A 14,506-nucleotide genomic window follows, 5' to 3' on the forward strand; every position below is an offset into this window, starting at 1 on the left:
ACACATATACAACAGTCGTGAGTCAGGAAAAGAGCCAGTTACCAAGGATTGGCTTGTGTCAAAAGATTTCCAAGAATCTGTGTCTATCCAGTTTACATTTAAATGGATTTGACATTTCTGTCGAACAATGTTCTGGAGTTCTTTACTCTGTGACCCTCAGCATTATAAATTTACAGGAAATTATTTATTTCGATAAGATATGCGAGAAGAAAGGTCTTTGTGTTCTCAATTGATTATATCGTTGGATTCTGCAAGAGTAAACATTTTAATGAAAATATAGACAAGAATATAAAGAATTTTTAACCTCTTCATACCCTGGTCAACTTCTGTGCTAAAATTATTCAAGGCAGAAGTTTCACCACTAACGTTCCTCTAAATGATTGTGATACTGTGAAAACATCATATAATTGTTATGATTAGCTGCTGTGCTGGTTCAGATTACAATGCACCGAACGGTGTCATGCAAATCAGGAAGTTCAAAACCTTGATTATGGCAAATGCTTCAAATATCCTCTGCTGAACAGGACAGGGCATAAGCAAAACATTGACCACCGTTCACGGTCTGCATTCTTAGCCAATTGTATCTACTGGAAAATGACATATACAGGCTTCATGTGAGGGAAAGCACACACTTGATTTGCCAACATTTAAGGCCCTATTGTAACTATGGACAGGAGTCATGCATGCGGCAATTCGCTCCTGGCCTCAGCAGAGTAAGGCTAGGGGGCATTCTAACTCCTGCCTCATCTGGATAGGCCTCATGACTCCCCAGAACCAAGAGAAAATGTTAGCTACCCAGTGGGCAAGAAGGGGATGTAAGTCAGCTGCTGTGGAGTGAAGAAACTAAACCCGACATTCAGGTTTGCAGTTGGGAGTGAGTTTGAGAAGGCTCCATAGCCAGGAATCCTGGGTTGGGAAGCCCAAACATCCCTCTTCTAGGCCCAGTTCCTCATCATGCTAGGTGGGCCAATGTCACTGGCATTGTGAGACAGCAGTTCTAACCACTGTGCCACCCAAATATTGAAAGAACTGTCTGTAGGTGTGCAGTGTGCAACTGTGCCACCGTGCTGCCTAATCCCAATCCTCTCTGCCTGTGACCTCATCACCTTCAGTTCCACTGGCCAAGGAGGGTGCACCTGCACCACAGCAGGAGTTACAATGCAGGTGGGGTCCTCCGTGCCTCGGCCCTCCAGAGGAGGCCTGCCAAAATCATCACAGACAACAGGGGGTAGCAGCCAGGAGGCTTCCGTCACCTCCTTTGTGGATGTTGGGGATGCACCAAGATGTAATGATAGGGTTGAGAAGATCAAGAAATATCAAGAGCACAATGGTGACATGGGTGTTCACCACATGTATATACTTTCCGCTGGTATGAATAGAATTTCACCCATTCCACATCTCCTATTGTGGACGCCTCCTTAGTATGCTGAGTTGAGTTGTGCTCGATCAGATGTCAAACCATATTCCATCCTCACATTTATCACAGATTTTCCACCATGTACCTCGGGTCGATGTTGTTTGCAGCTACCTATCACAGTGTATGCCCCTTCTCAGTTCATTACTGATGCCGGTGATGCCTCACCCTCAATGTAAAGAGTGCTTGTGAAAGGCATCATCGACATGCATTACGGGTTCAAGTGATGTTCATTCTTGACTGTGTAAGGTGGAGAGTTATGTAGTCCCCAAACACACCTACATTGTGGGAAGTTGAAGGTGTGGTGTAGAATGAGAAGTGTAGATGCACATGGTAATCCTTACTTGAACTCCATTCTCTCTGTCATGTGTGAGGGTGGATCTATTGATGGTGGAACAGAACATACCCAGGAACGATGGTGGAACTGTCTGGGACATTGGCTGTAAAGTATGGGTATGACTATGTCAGACTGTTAGTTAACACGTCTGTGGGGAAGCTCTCCAAACTTTCCCAGATGTTTGTGAGGAGAACCTTTCAGGGTCATAGAATCATAGGGAGCAGCACGGTAGCATTATGGATAGCACAATGGCTTCACAGCTCCAGGGTCCCAGGTTCGATTCCGGCTTGGGTCACTGTCTGTGCGGAGTCTGCACATCCTCCCCGTGTGTGCGTGGGTTTCCTCCGGGTGCTCCGGTTTCCTCCCACAGTCCAAAGATGTGCAGGTTAGGTGGATTGGCCATGATAAATTGCCCTTAGTGTTGGGTGGGGTTGCTGGGTTATGGGGATAGGGTGGAGGTGTTGACCTTGGGTAGGTGCTCTTTCCAAGAGCCGGTGCAGACTCGATGGGCTGAATGGCCTCCTTCTGCACTGTAAATTCTATGATAGAATGTACCATGCAGAGGGAGGCCATTTGGGCCACCGAGTCCACACGGGTCCTGGAAAGAGCACCGTACCTAAGCCCACGCCTTCACCCTGCCCTCCACCCTAACCCCATCTAACCTTTTGGGCACTAAGGGTTAATTTATCATGGCCAATCCACCTAACTTGCTCAGCTTTGGACTGTGGGAGGAAATCGGAGCACCCGGAGGAAACCCATGCAGACACGGGGAAGAAGTACAAACTCCACACAGTCACTCGAGACCGGAATTGAACCCGGGACCCTGGAGCTGTGAAGCAGCAGTGTTGAGCACTGTGCCGTCGGGTCGACTAGACTTTATCTTTTCCAGTGCCGAGGTCAATGTCAAGTGAACTGATCAGTTCTATTGTTATTTAACTTTTCTGTGCTGATTTTATACATCAGAGTGGCTTGCTAGGCCATTTCAGAGGTCTGTTTAGAGTCAACCACATAGGTGTGGTAGTTAGGAGTCATGTGTGGACCAGACCAGGTTGAGGCGGCAGATTTTCTTCCTTAAAGAACATAATGACCATCAATAATGATGTTCATGAACATCATTATTGAAACTAACCTTTTATTCCAGATTTTATTTGGAGAAATTGGTTGCCATGTTTCCCTACAGTAAAGTGTTTTGAGGACGTCCTAATATTATGAAAGGTGTTAAGAAGATGATCTTGTTGGAAAATTTGTCAGAAAAAAAGGTATTGTGCCTGTCAGACACTGGATCACTAATGTCAGCTTTATTATTTAATAAATAAGCAACTGAACAGAGCCATGTGTAGCTTTGTGTCTCACATTAGATGGCCGTGACATCTAGGGTCAGGAATTTCCTTGAAGGTGTGTCTGCTTCACCACTGCAACGGCAGAAACCTGGCTACAGTGGCAGAGCAGAAGAGAGCTTGAGGTAATGCATGGCCGTGGTATTTGTGATACTGCGAATATGGCAGCCCAATTAAATTCAAATCCGCAAAGGGTTTATGTTCATCTTTTGCTGGCGTCATTTCTGTCAAATTGCATCATGGCACACATATTTAATCACCAACGATGAAAGAGAAAATGTACACTCATGCTGAATGATTTACGTCAAGCATCGTGATCGGGTGCCAAAGCCTTGTTGGAAAATGAATTGTTCAGTTAAATTATCAACATTGAAGTGTGCAGTCAGAATCATAAAGTTGTGTATTTTTTGATAAAGTATGTTGGGGTAAAGGTTGACCCTTGTGTTAGCATCTCGGATGATTTATTGTGGAAAATCAGGGTGGAAGGAAGATTGGAAAAAAGGTTCAAAATAGCTTGAGCTGATTGTTTTCAGACATCAGCATTTAACTACGGATGCTCTTGGCCTCAGCATTCATCCGACTCAGGAGCACAAAGGCTAGTTAGCCTGGGAGCAAATGATGTTTGTTCCTGGTGCATTGTGAGAGCTGGGTGCAGTGCCTACGCAAGCAAAGGCTTTTCCAAGTAATGTTATTTTTCAGACCTATAGCCTCGGTCTTTTAGTTAGTATATAAAGAAGCAATAACAAAATATCAAGAGAAAATGTCCACTGGCTACAAATTTATATTTATTAATTTTCTCCTTGACACAGTTAGAAGAACAAAATAAAATCAGGTAGAGCATCTTCCATTTACCTGAGTGATATTCATAGCAACTGAGCTTTTGTTACTTTTATAATGGCTGTGATTTTACAGAAAACCATTCTCATATTTTAGGAATCAGTCAATGAAAATGACATATTTTAGGGTGAAAAGTGCTCCAAATATCAAAAGTGGATATTTTAAAATAAATGTAACCCATTTCATATATGAAAGGAGAAATGCTTTAACAGTGTTTTTTGCGGGTGATTGCAAAGCGTTTGAGTGGTGTGTTGCAGGAGGCATTGTTGCAGACAACAATGTTTAGACGGATAGATCTAACTCATGTTTAGCACATAATCATGTTCAGTTTGCTTCGCTGAACAGCCTCAAGATAAAAGACTTTAAAAAAAATTTGGCTGATGTCAGTCTTGCAGTGATGTCATCAGCGAGAGAGGATGTTCAGTCCTCTTTCTGCTGCAGCAGACAGAGTGAGAGCTCGGAGGAATAATCAGCCACTTATTGGCTGAGAGGCGGCAGCACTTTTGCTTTAAGCTACAAAGCATCTAGCATTAGAGTTTTGTGGTTGAATTCTTGATGCAGCTTGCTCAGTCTGTTTGTTTGTAAAGTGTACTTTACAAAGCAAAGAAGTTATAGTCAGTGCAGTTTTGGTGAGTGGGAGGATGCCAGCCCTTAACATGGACTGTGAGCTTTCTACACTGTTTGCCTGTCTGGTTGATGTGGAAGTTTTTACCAGTCAAGAGATTAAGGTATACCGTTTAATATTCCTTTACTTTGTCAGCTGTCTCTAAATGTTTAGACTACATATTTAATGTGATATTTATGTTCCCTTTGGACTGAATGCAGCTCTGTAACTGTGTTACAATCTTGTGCACAATATGCTTCAAAAAGTGCAGGACTAGTGAAGAGTTTTTCGTCTGAGGCAGTGATTAATTGTACAGTATGTTTAAAATTTTCCTTCCACTTTCCTGGAGGCAAATGTACTTTGTAAAATAATAAATTATGATTAGATCCTTTAGTAGTAGATTAACTCTTCTTATTATTCTTTATTCTCTGAACAGCTGCCTATATAATTCTGATTGTGTAAGTTAGGTTATTTCCTCATTAAATTAAAGTTGGATGTTCCAATTCTTTAAATAATTATATCCTTTAACCCATGGTTTGACTAAAAGTCTCCCTTTGATATTCCTCTGTATTTATTTGAAAAAGACTAGAAAGGAGTCTGATTAGATTGCATCAGTAGCATAGGAACAGAGTTGAAGAGTAATTTGGACAAGCTTGGAATGAAACAAACCGAAATATTAGTAGCACATATCTTGTGTTTGTTAACACTACATGCATGAACAGCTTTGCATTATTTATATAATTCAGTTAGGAACAAGTTTTATGTTTTAATTCCTTATATTACTACTTCTATTGCACCGTGTTCTGTATACATCACTGAGATGTGAAAGCAAATCCAAAATAATACTTCAGAAGGATTATTTTGCTAATTCAATTGTATGGAGTTCAACTGTATGGAGTGAAAATGGATTGCATCAAACAGATGTATTGCCTACAACTATAATGATTCACCATCAATTCATTTAATTTGCTTTGTTAGAATACATGCAATGGGGGGGGGAGGGGGTTTCCATGCCCCCCACGGCTTGTTTCTTGGCGGAGGCGACCCACCATTGGGCGGTGGCGGACTGTCAATAGGATTTGCCATTGAATCCACCCGCCGATGCTGGGAAACCCGCGGTGGGGGTTTGCAGTCAGTGGGACCGGAAGATCCTGCTGGTGGGAACGGCTGGAAAATCCACCCCCCCCCTCCCCTCAGTATGTCCAGGTTGTGAAGGCCACTCAGTTTTTTATGACACAGCTTCGCCTGGTGGTCCTCTTAAGATCCCGTTATTTAAAACATAATATTAAGGCACATTAGGTTTCACAAAGTTATGGCATAGCTGTTTCAGTTATGGCAGAGCTGGTTTAGCTCACTCAGCTAAACCGCTGGCTTTTAAAGCAGGCCAGCAGCACGGTTCGATTCCCGTACCAGCCTCCCCGGACAGGCGCCGGAATGTGGCGACTAGGGGCTTTTCACAGTAACTTCATTGAAGCCTACTCGTGACAATAAGCGATTTTCATTCATTTTTTATGGAACTGGGTCCTCTCTCAAAGATATCCTATGTAAATGATTTCTTGGTGAACATATGACCAAAGCATAAAAACTATTGATGATTTATTATTTTCATTCAGGTAGGCCATAAGTGAATTGTGGGCATGTGAAATGACAATCTCAGATTGGTGCAGTTGGGGAGTCCTGAAATAAGGATTAAGGCATATTTCTGGGTTGGTATGAATGAAGTACTAGCAGAATAATAAAATATTCAAGTCTACAGCACAGTGTTTATCATAACTAGCTCCAAATTCAACAAGCTTCAACATTAGAGTACCAGTTCTGCTTAAAGGGACATCCAAGTACTTCATTGTTGGTAAAGCACTCTGGGACATCTTGAGGTAGTTAGAGATGGTATATAAATGCAAGTCTTTATTTACCTTTACTATTTTTATTTAAGCTATTTCTACTGCAAAATTGTTCAGAGTCTGAGCTATGAAAAGCAATACAACATTGAAATAAACGTCTCAGACAAACAACATCAAATTTAGGGAAAATAAATGCACTTATCACATTAGGGAATAGAACTCTCTCAGTGTTATCACTCCCCATAGAGTTCCATCTGTTATTAACCTATGCTAATATTGTGTGTGTACTCAAGTACTATTTATAATACATGAAAATGATTACAAAACAGCTTCCAGAAAACAATCTTCATTTCATCTTTGTTTTGTATAATTATACTTTCATTTCCCTGTAAAATCTACTGCCAGCCTTTTACAAATGATAATCTTGATGAGGGAATCAAGGCCTCAACCTACCTTCTGTCAGAGGTTAGGTATGTTCTCAGTAAGATTTTATAATTTGCCTTGTTTTTAAAAATTCAGTGCAAGTAGTTGTGGAAGAAGGCAGGCACATTTTTTTTAATAGTTCTCATCTTTTTTGTGTGCACATGAAAATACAACAGGACAAAATTACTAACCAAGGGACCAGTACAGATCAGCATTGTCTGGAAAACAATGCTTTCTGTTTAGTACATGGACAATGCAGATTAAGCTTAACTGTCTTAAACTGTTATTTATTTTAAGGATAGGGTATTTCAAAACCCTTTTGTTCCTCTTCTTTGACATATAGGCGGGATTTCATTGTAATGTTGTTTATATTTTAGCTTGCCAGACCAAAAAAAACTACTTCAAAAGAATTATTTTTCAAACCAGCACATCACAAAAATAAACTAATATTAATTCAGCAACACAAAATGAATGAAAAGGGGGAAAAGTAGCTTGTTCAATAATATTTCATTTCTCTATCAATTACTTCACGACGATACAGTGCATTCAGTGAATCAGTTTTCTCTGGTTGAATTGTGGAGCTACTGTCTAGCTCCTTCATTGTTTCAGTTTTCTATCAGTTGGCCTAAGTGTCACTCTTTTGAAAGAAGGAATGGTCCAATTTTAAAACTATATATACATTTTATGAGGGCGTTTGAACATCCTGAAATTTCTCCATGCTTAGCTTTGGATCTTTCTAAAGAAAACTAGATCCAATCCATAGCACAAAGCCACCCAGAAATCATTGCCAAATGAGTTAGCACAAACTCACCCACAGATCATTGCCAAATGAGTAACAGGACATTTGGGGTAAGGTGTTTTAAAATATTTAATGAACATTTTATTCAAACTACTAATGGTCCTTCCATGGTTTTGTCCTTGGAAAATCAGGACATTTTTGTCAAAGTTCATTAGTGATGCTGTAGATGTAAGCACGGAGATCTGCAATGTCTTGAGCATATGAAGCTCCATCTAGTGGTTGAAGCTTGCAACTACGTGTCACACATGAATAGTGATGACCAAATAAGGAGTGTACAGCAAACATATCAAATTGCTACAGATCCAGATATGTGAGATTATATAAGGTAACAGCCTGACATTAATGCCATAGATTTGTGTTTTTTATGCTTTAAAAATGTTATTTGGAATAAGGTATTGGTGCTGCTGGCACCTCATTAATGATTGTCTTTGCGTTCTGTCACATTCATTGCAGAAATTCTGCACTGTTCTTAACGGGAAAACTTGAAATCAAGCACAAACTTAGGGATGAACAAATCATATACAATGCTATTCAATGACATCTGACAAAAAGTTTTTCCAGGGAGGGCAAATGGAACGCACTGTTAGGCAAGCGCAGATGTTTGACAAAATGATGTTAATACTAAACAATTATACCCTCATGATACTGCCCTACTATTGTTGTGGTTGAGTGAATTATTTATAACCATGCTTTCTGATCCTTTCTGTTTATTTTACCTATTGATTTGTTCAGTCTGGTAAGCAGTAGGGGGTATGTCAATATGTGACAAACCTTTCTGGTCCACTGCCAGTATACTTTCAAACCCATATGAGGTAGAGTTTCTTTGGAGTCAATTTTTGGGTCCAGAATTAGCACACACCCAAACTGAGACACCTGAGGTTGGCTTAACAATGGACTTGGGGCCACATCTGAGTAATGTTGGTAAGCAGCTGGAACCTGTTACACCTCCACAGACAGTTCTACATTTTGCAAAAATAACTTCAGACTACCAAACTTATCAGTAGTACCAGGCTAGTATTGGGAAAAGAGGGCAGGTCACCAGAGAGGGACCAATCATGGCACACCGTCAAGAGTGCTGTGGAGCACTATGGAGCCTTGAAGAGCATTCCTGTTATAGGATTTTTTCTTTAAAAAAATCTTTGGTTGGTGACTGCTACTTAGATTGGAGGAAACATACCTTCCTCGAGGCAGGCTACCCTGCTCATTAATTGCAACCCAATTTCTGCAGCAGGATCTAACACTGTTGTTCGGTTTCTTTTTTGTGTATAAAAGGGACCTATTATCAGTTTAAAAGCATTGATCCAATTTCAGGCTAGGAATTTTCTGGGCATCTTTTGGATGCAGGACATTTTCCCCCCCAAAATTGCCCACTTCACATCTGTAAAATGTGTGCAATGAAGTTGGATTTCTACCCCAGAGTATTTAGAGAGTTATATTTGAGCTCCCATTAGACTGGTGGTGGCATGGAGACCAACCTGTAATCATTTTGTAATGGCTTTCCTGCTCTCTTACTTCTGGTATTTTTAAAATCAAACATTAAGACTGGAATCATGCAACAGAAATTTTGCAACCACTTGATCCAGAATTTTGATTTATCACAATGCTCTTCAGTAATAAGGGATTTAACAATTCTGTGTGTTTAAATAGAGTTCTGACAGTTTTGCTACATCATTCCATGAGGCTTATACAAAATGAAGCCCGTCAGTTCTAAAATGGGCAACTGGATGATGCCTTCTATCTAGTGAAAAACCTTTTTCAATTTACTTTCTAAACCTGTTGGTGAGTAATGGAACATTATTGATTGGTACACCAAATTGCAGTTAATCAAAATGAGGTTAAATAGGGAAAACAGAGAAATAGTACAAACAATTTTAGACTTTTCATCCTAGGTGTACTTCAAATTCTGGAACAAACATTAGAGTTCATTAACATTCTGCTGATCATGATGCTTTACAATATCAAGAATACAGTAAAGCCATAGGGAGAGTTTGGGCCATAATTGAAGTATTTAGCAGCACCAAAAAGCTCACATAGGAATGTTGCATTGGCTTCAAGTTAGACAAATATGTGCTTTGGGAGTCCAGCAGCACCACCACCCCCTTACACCCCACCCAATACAATTCAGAATTGAATCCAATTAACATCCTGTCACATACCAACAGCGAAGGAATATTGTAATTGGTAGCATTATGTGTAGTATTGACATTTCCATCAATGTTCTTAGTTCAACTGATTGATCCTTGGGACTTTGATTGCCAACAAAGGTGCTGCATAATTTAATGTACATGATACAAAGCTCAATGGGAAAGTTGGCTGGGAGGAGGGTGCAAAGACGTTGCAAAGAGATACAGGATGAGATCTTCTGGGTGTTCACGCTAGTGCTAGTGCTAATGCTGCTGTTGCACCCGCTGGGAACTCCTATTGATAACGGCCAGCCAGACAATCCCACCACTGGTCGATGACGGGCCGCATCCCACTGCTGAGAAACACGCCATGGGGAGGCCAGAGAATCTTGCCTATAAATGTTTTTTTTATAAATTTGGATTACCCAATTATTTTTTCCAATTAAGGGGCAATTTAGTGTGGCCAATCCACCTACTCTGCACATTTTTGGGTTGTGGGGGCGAAACCCACGCAGACACGGGGAGAATGTGCAAACTCCACACGGACAGTGACCCAGAGCCGGGATCGAACCTGGGACCTCAGCGCCGTGCAGCAGCTGTGTAACCACTAGGCCACCGTGCTGCCCTATTGCCTATAAATGTTAGATGTCAAGCACCAAAGAAGTCATATTGGACTCAAAATGTTAACTCTCTTTCTCCACATATGCTGCCGGACCTTCTGAGTGGTTCTAGCATTTTCTGTTTTTATTTCAGATTTCCAGCAGCCTCAGTATTTTGCTTTTATTGCAGGCTTGTTAAATGATTGGGCAAGAAGGTGACAAATGGACTAAATTTATCTGTGAAATTATGGACTATGAAATTATCCACTTTGCTCGGAAGAATGCAAAAGCAGAATATTTTTAAACGGTGAGGGACAAGTAAATGTTGGTACTCAGAACAATTTGGGGTTGCTTGTACACAATCACAGAAAAAGAATATCAGGTACAACAAACAGTGGAGAAGGCAAATGGCACGTTAGAAGACATTGAAAGGGGTTAAGTTGCTGCAACGATATAGGGCTTTGGTGAGATCACACCTGGAGCACTGTGTACAATTTTGGTTCCCCTACACACGAAGGAAATCCAAGAAAAAGTGCAACAAAGGTTCACTAGATTGATTCTTGGGAATAAGAGGGTGATTCTGTGATGAGAGATAAACAAAATGGGCCTAAATTCCCTGGTGTTTGGAAGAATGAGAGCTAACTCATTGCAATCTATGAAGTACTTGGAGAGCTTAACAGGATAGATGCTGAGTTTCCCCAGCTAGAGAGACTGAATTAGGCATCGGAGTCTCAGGATAAGGGAGTCAGCCATTTAAGACATGAGGTGAAGAGAAATTTCTTCGCTCAAGAGGGTTGTGAGTCTTTTGGAATTGTCTACCCCAGAGAGCTGTGGTTGCTCATCCAATGAGTATATTCAAGATTGTGATGGATAGACCTTTGAGACCTAAGGGAGTCGAGGGATATGGGAATAAGGTGGGAAAGCGGAGTTGATGTAAATGTTCAGTCATTAGCTTATTGAAAGGTGGAGTAGGCTCTCGTATTATTCTGATGTACTCCAGCTCTTACTTCTCATGTTCATGTAAGGCGCATTGGAAAAACTGATTCGGCTATGCTTTGGAGTTAAACCCACTGTAAACAGAAAATGTTATTTGAATTACATCTCTGAGAAAAAAAAATAATGGGCGCGATTCTCCGCTCCCACGCCAGGTGGGAGAATGCACCCCCCGCGATTCCCCCACCCCCCCCAAAATGGCGTGTCACGTTTTGGGACATGCCGCTCGGAGAATCGCGGGCCGCCGATTTTCACGGCGGCCTGCGATTCTCCTACCCGGATGGGCAGAGCGGCCTGCCGTTCCCGACCGGTTCACGCCAGCGGCAACCACGCCTGGTCGCTGCCGGCGTGAACATGGCGCCAATAACTGGTTTGTGGCTTGTGGGGGGCGGAGAGGGGAGTGAGCACCACGACCGTGCTTGGGAGGGGACTGGCCCGCGATCGGTGCCCACCGATCGTCGGGCCGGCGTCTCAAAGGAACGCACTCTTTCCCCTCCGCTGCCCCGCAAGATCAAGCCGCCACATCTTGCGGGGCAGCGGAGGGGAAGACTGCAACCGCGCATCCGGCTGATGTCATTAGGCGCGCCGGCCGCGTCATTCTCGGCGCGCCAGGCCTTCACGCCAGCGACAAGGCCCGGCGGCCGAGATTTACGACTCGGCCCTCCTACCCCCCCGGGGGGGGGGGGGGAGAATAGGGGGCCAGGAGCAGCCTCCAACGCCGTCGTGAACCTCTCCGGGTTTCACGACGGCGTCGGGCCTTGCGGAGAATTCCGCCCAATATGTCAGATGTAAGATAAAGTTTTAAGTTTAAGGATCCAGCTTTTCAGATTTATACATAACTTTGAGAAAATGGTCGTTTCCGTGCATGTCAAAAAACACCTCAGATTTCAATCATCTGCAATTCCACTTTTTAAATGATCACAAAAATATCACAGCGTGGATTTTAAAAGGCTAACGTTACTGGGTGAAAAGCTGGACAGGAATACCTCAGCTAAGTACATTTAAAACAAAACATTTAGATAGATCTGCAGTACTCATGGGCAGAATAGCAGAAATGGGGCAGTTCAGCAGAAGGGAGGAGATGTAAAGATTTGGGGTAGACCCTGATTTCATCAGTTTCTGTGTCCTGTAAAATCTAACGCAGTCAGGTTATATGCTTTCCCCACACAGACAGAAACTTTTTCGAGGCATTACTGGAGGAACTGCTGCACTTTGCTGGCAGTTTCACCCATTGTATTTTCTCTGGAGATATGGGACATAAACAACTCTTGAGTGCTGGGGTGAGTTCCACTGTGAGCCGAGAAAGGTAATTGGTTCCAGAAAGGATCATTTACCTCTCCAAAAATGCTGATAATCCGTTCCAGTTGTATGATGTACTTTGAAATTGTTTCCAATGGTTGACATCTGACTTTAAATTGAATCAAAATCATACAAACAGAGGCAGCTTCATTTGTTTCTACAAGCAGTTTGAACACTGGTACTAACCCTGGAAACAAGGGGTTGGTGGGAGTGATTCTCTGGCTGTCCTCGCCAGCTGTCCCACCCACCGCAAACCCTTGCCGTGGGTTTCCCAGCGGCGGCGGGTTGGGGGGGGGGGGGGGGTGGGGGCAGTTGGATTCAATGAGAAATCCCATTAATGGACAGTATGGTGGCACAGTGGTTGGCACTGCTGCCTCATGGCACCGAGGACCCGGGTTCAATCCCAGCCCCGGGTCACTACCCTTGTGGAGTTTGCATATTCTCCCTGTGTCTGCTTGGGTCTCACCCCACAACCCAATGATGCGCAAGGTAGATGGATTGGCCATGCTAAATTGCCCTCCAATTGGAAAGAAAAAATATAAATCCCATTGGCAACGGGCCACCTCCCGCTGCCAAGAAACATGTCAAGCGGACGTAGAAAATCCCCCGTAACTCACCTCGAATCCTTCCTCTGACGATTCTGACTCCACCTACAGTAGATACCTACATTCTGCTTAAATCTTGCTGCGTGTTTTAATGTAATTGTCAGGAAGTTAATTGACTATGCAGCACATTACAATCAAAATTTATCCTATTTTCTTGTAATTTCTACTAAGATGTGCTTCTAGCAGAGCTCCGTATTAATACTAGAGAACAGTGACCTGGCTGATACCTACTCCTTCCAGCCCTGCAGTACGGAGACCAATTATATTTTCCTGGCTGATATCAGATAATTAAGTGTCAACTATGAATTAATCCTCTGACCGGTGCCTTTATTCAGTATCCGCTGAAAGAAGCACATGTAACTATTTGAAAGCATATGCAGAATATGTCTATGCATATCGGGCAGACTTTGCTGTTAATCTTCTTGGGCATGTTAGGCTGCCACAGTGCAATACATGGGTTACGATCAGGCAGGGAGGATTATCTACCTATAGCAAAATTGAGTGGGGAGAATTATCCACAAATAACAAAGTTTGCTCAATTTCCTTTGTGTTTCACCCAGTTAATCCAACCTGCTCAATGCACGAAGAAGCAAATCTACCGCATTAGCTTTTTTCATGTGTACCATTCAAGGACAAGTTGTTCAACTAATCAACCCTGTCCCTTTTTGACCTCCCTAGAAAGCATTTTTCCCCACCTGTTTCAACCAGTCTATTGAATAGAACCATTAATTAAAGTTGACTAATTGCACATTGTAGAGAATAATTTTTCCGTGCATTACCTTTCAATGATTTGGTTAAAGAATTTGTTTCTCTAATTCCTATATTCAATTGTGACTTGCCCTGTAAAAAAAAAGTTAATGGATTAATTGAACTTCAAAACTGAAGAATTACAAATTCATTACCAAATACATGGAAAATAGGGAACAGACTTTTTAAACTGATGTGTGACTAAACATTGTTCGACAGAGTGGAAGCCTTTTTGACTTTTCGGGAACAGCGCTATGGGAGTGAGTGTTTTGATATAAAGTGATATTAGCATAAAGTCCTATGATTCAGAACTGGTTGCTTCACAGGATGTTGTCCCAACAGGCTCTGATGTCTTAAAATTGAGAATAGCCACATTCATTCTTGAACAGTTTCAAAAATATGAAATATTAAAATCATCTTTATGCTGAAAACCATCTGGCTGATTTGATATTTTTGTAGCTTCCAAAATTGCATCACATGTAGGAACCCTAGGGATAATTTTATGAGTATGCCCACCTCATGAGGAGCTTCACCATACTGGAAATCCA

The 14,506-nt window shown here is 42.1% G+C and overlaps 1 protein-coding gene across 4 annotated transcripts in view; it reads left to right on the top strand.

Annotated features, from left to right (window-relative positions):
• Positions 1–14,506, top strand: part of rcan2 (regulator of calcineurin 2) — a 475,186-nt gene that overhangs the window by 277,764 nt on the left and 182,916 nt on the right. The window contains exon 1 of one of the 4 annotated variants that reach the window (XM_038799918.1): positions 4,347–4,653. The exons of the other annotated variants lie outside the window; for them this stretch is intronic. Within the exon in view, the coding sequence (XP_038655846.1) occupies positions 4,567–4,653 (87 nt within the window). The 5' untranslated portion in view covers positions 4,347–4,566. Of the gene's footprint in view, positions 1–4,346; positions 4,654–14,506 lie in introns of those variants that run through there. 4 annotated transcript variants of the gene reach the window in all.

This window comes from Scyliorhinus canicula, chromosome 6 (assembly GCF_902713615.1).
Source record: "Scyliorhinus canicula chromosome 6, sScyCan1.1, whole genome shotgun sequence".
Lineage (NCBI taxonomy): Eukaryota > Metazoa > Chordata > Chondrichthyes > Carcharhiniformes > Scyliorhinidae > Scyliorhinus > Scyliorhinus canicula.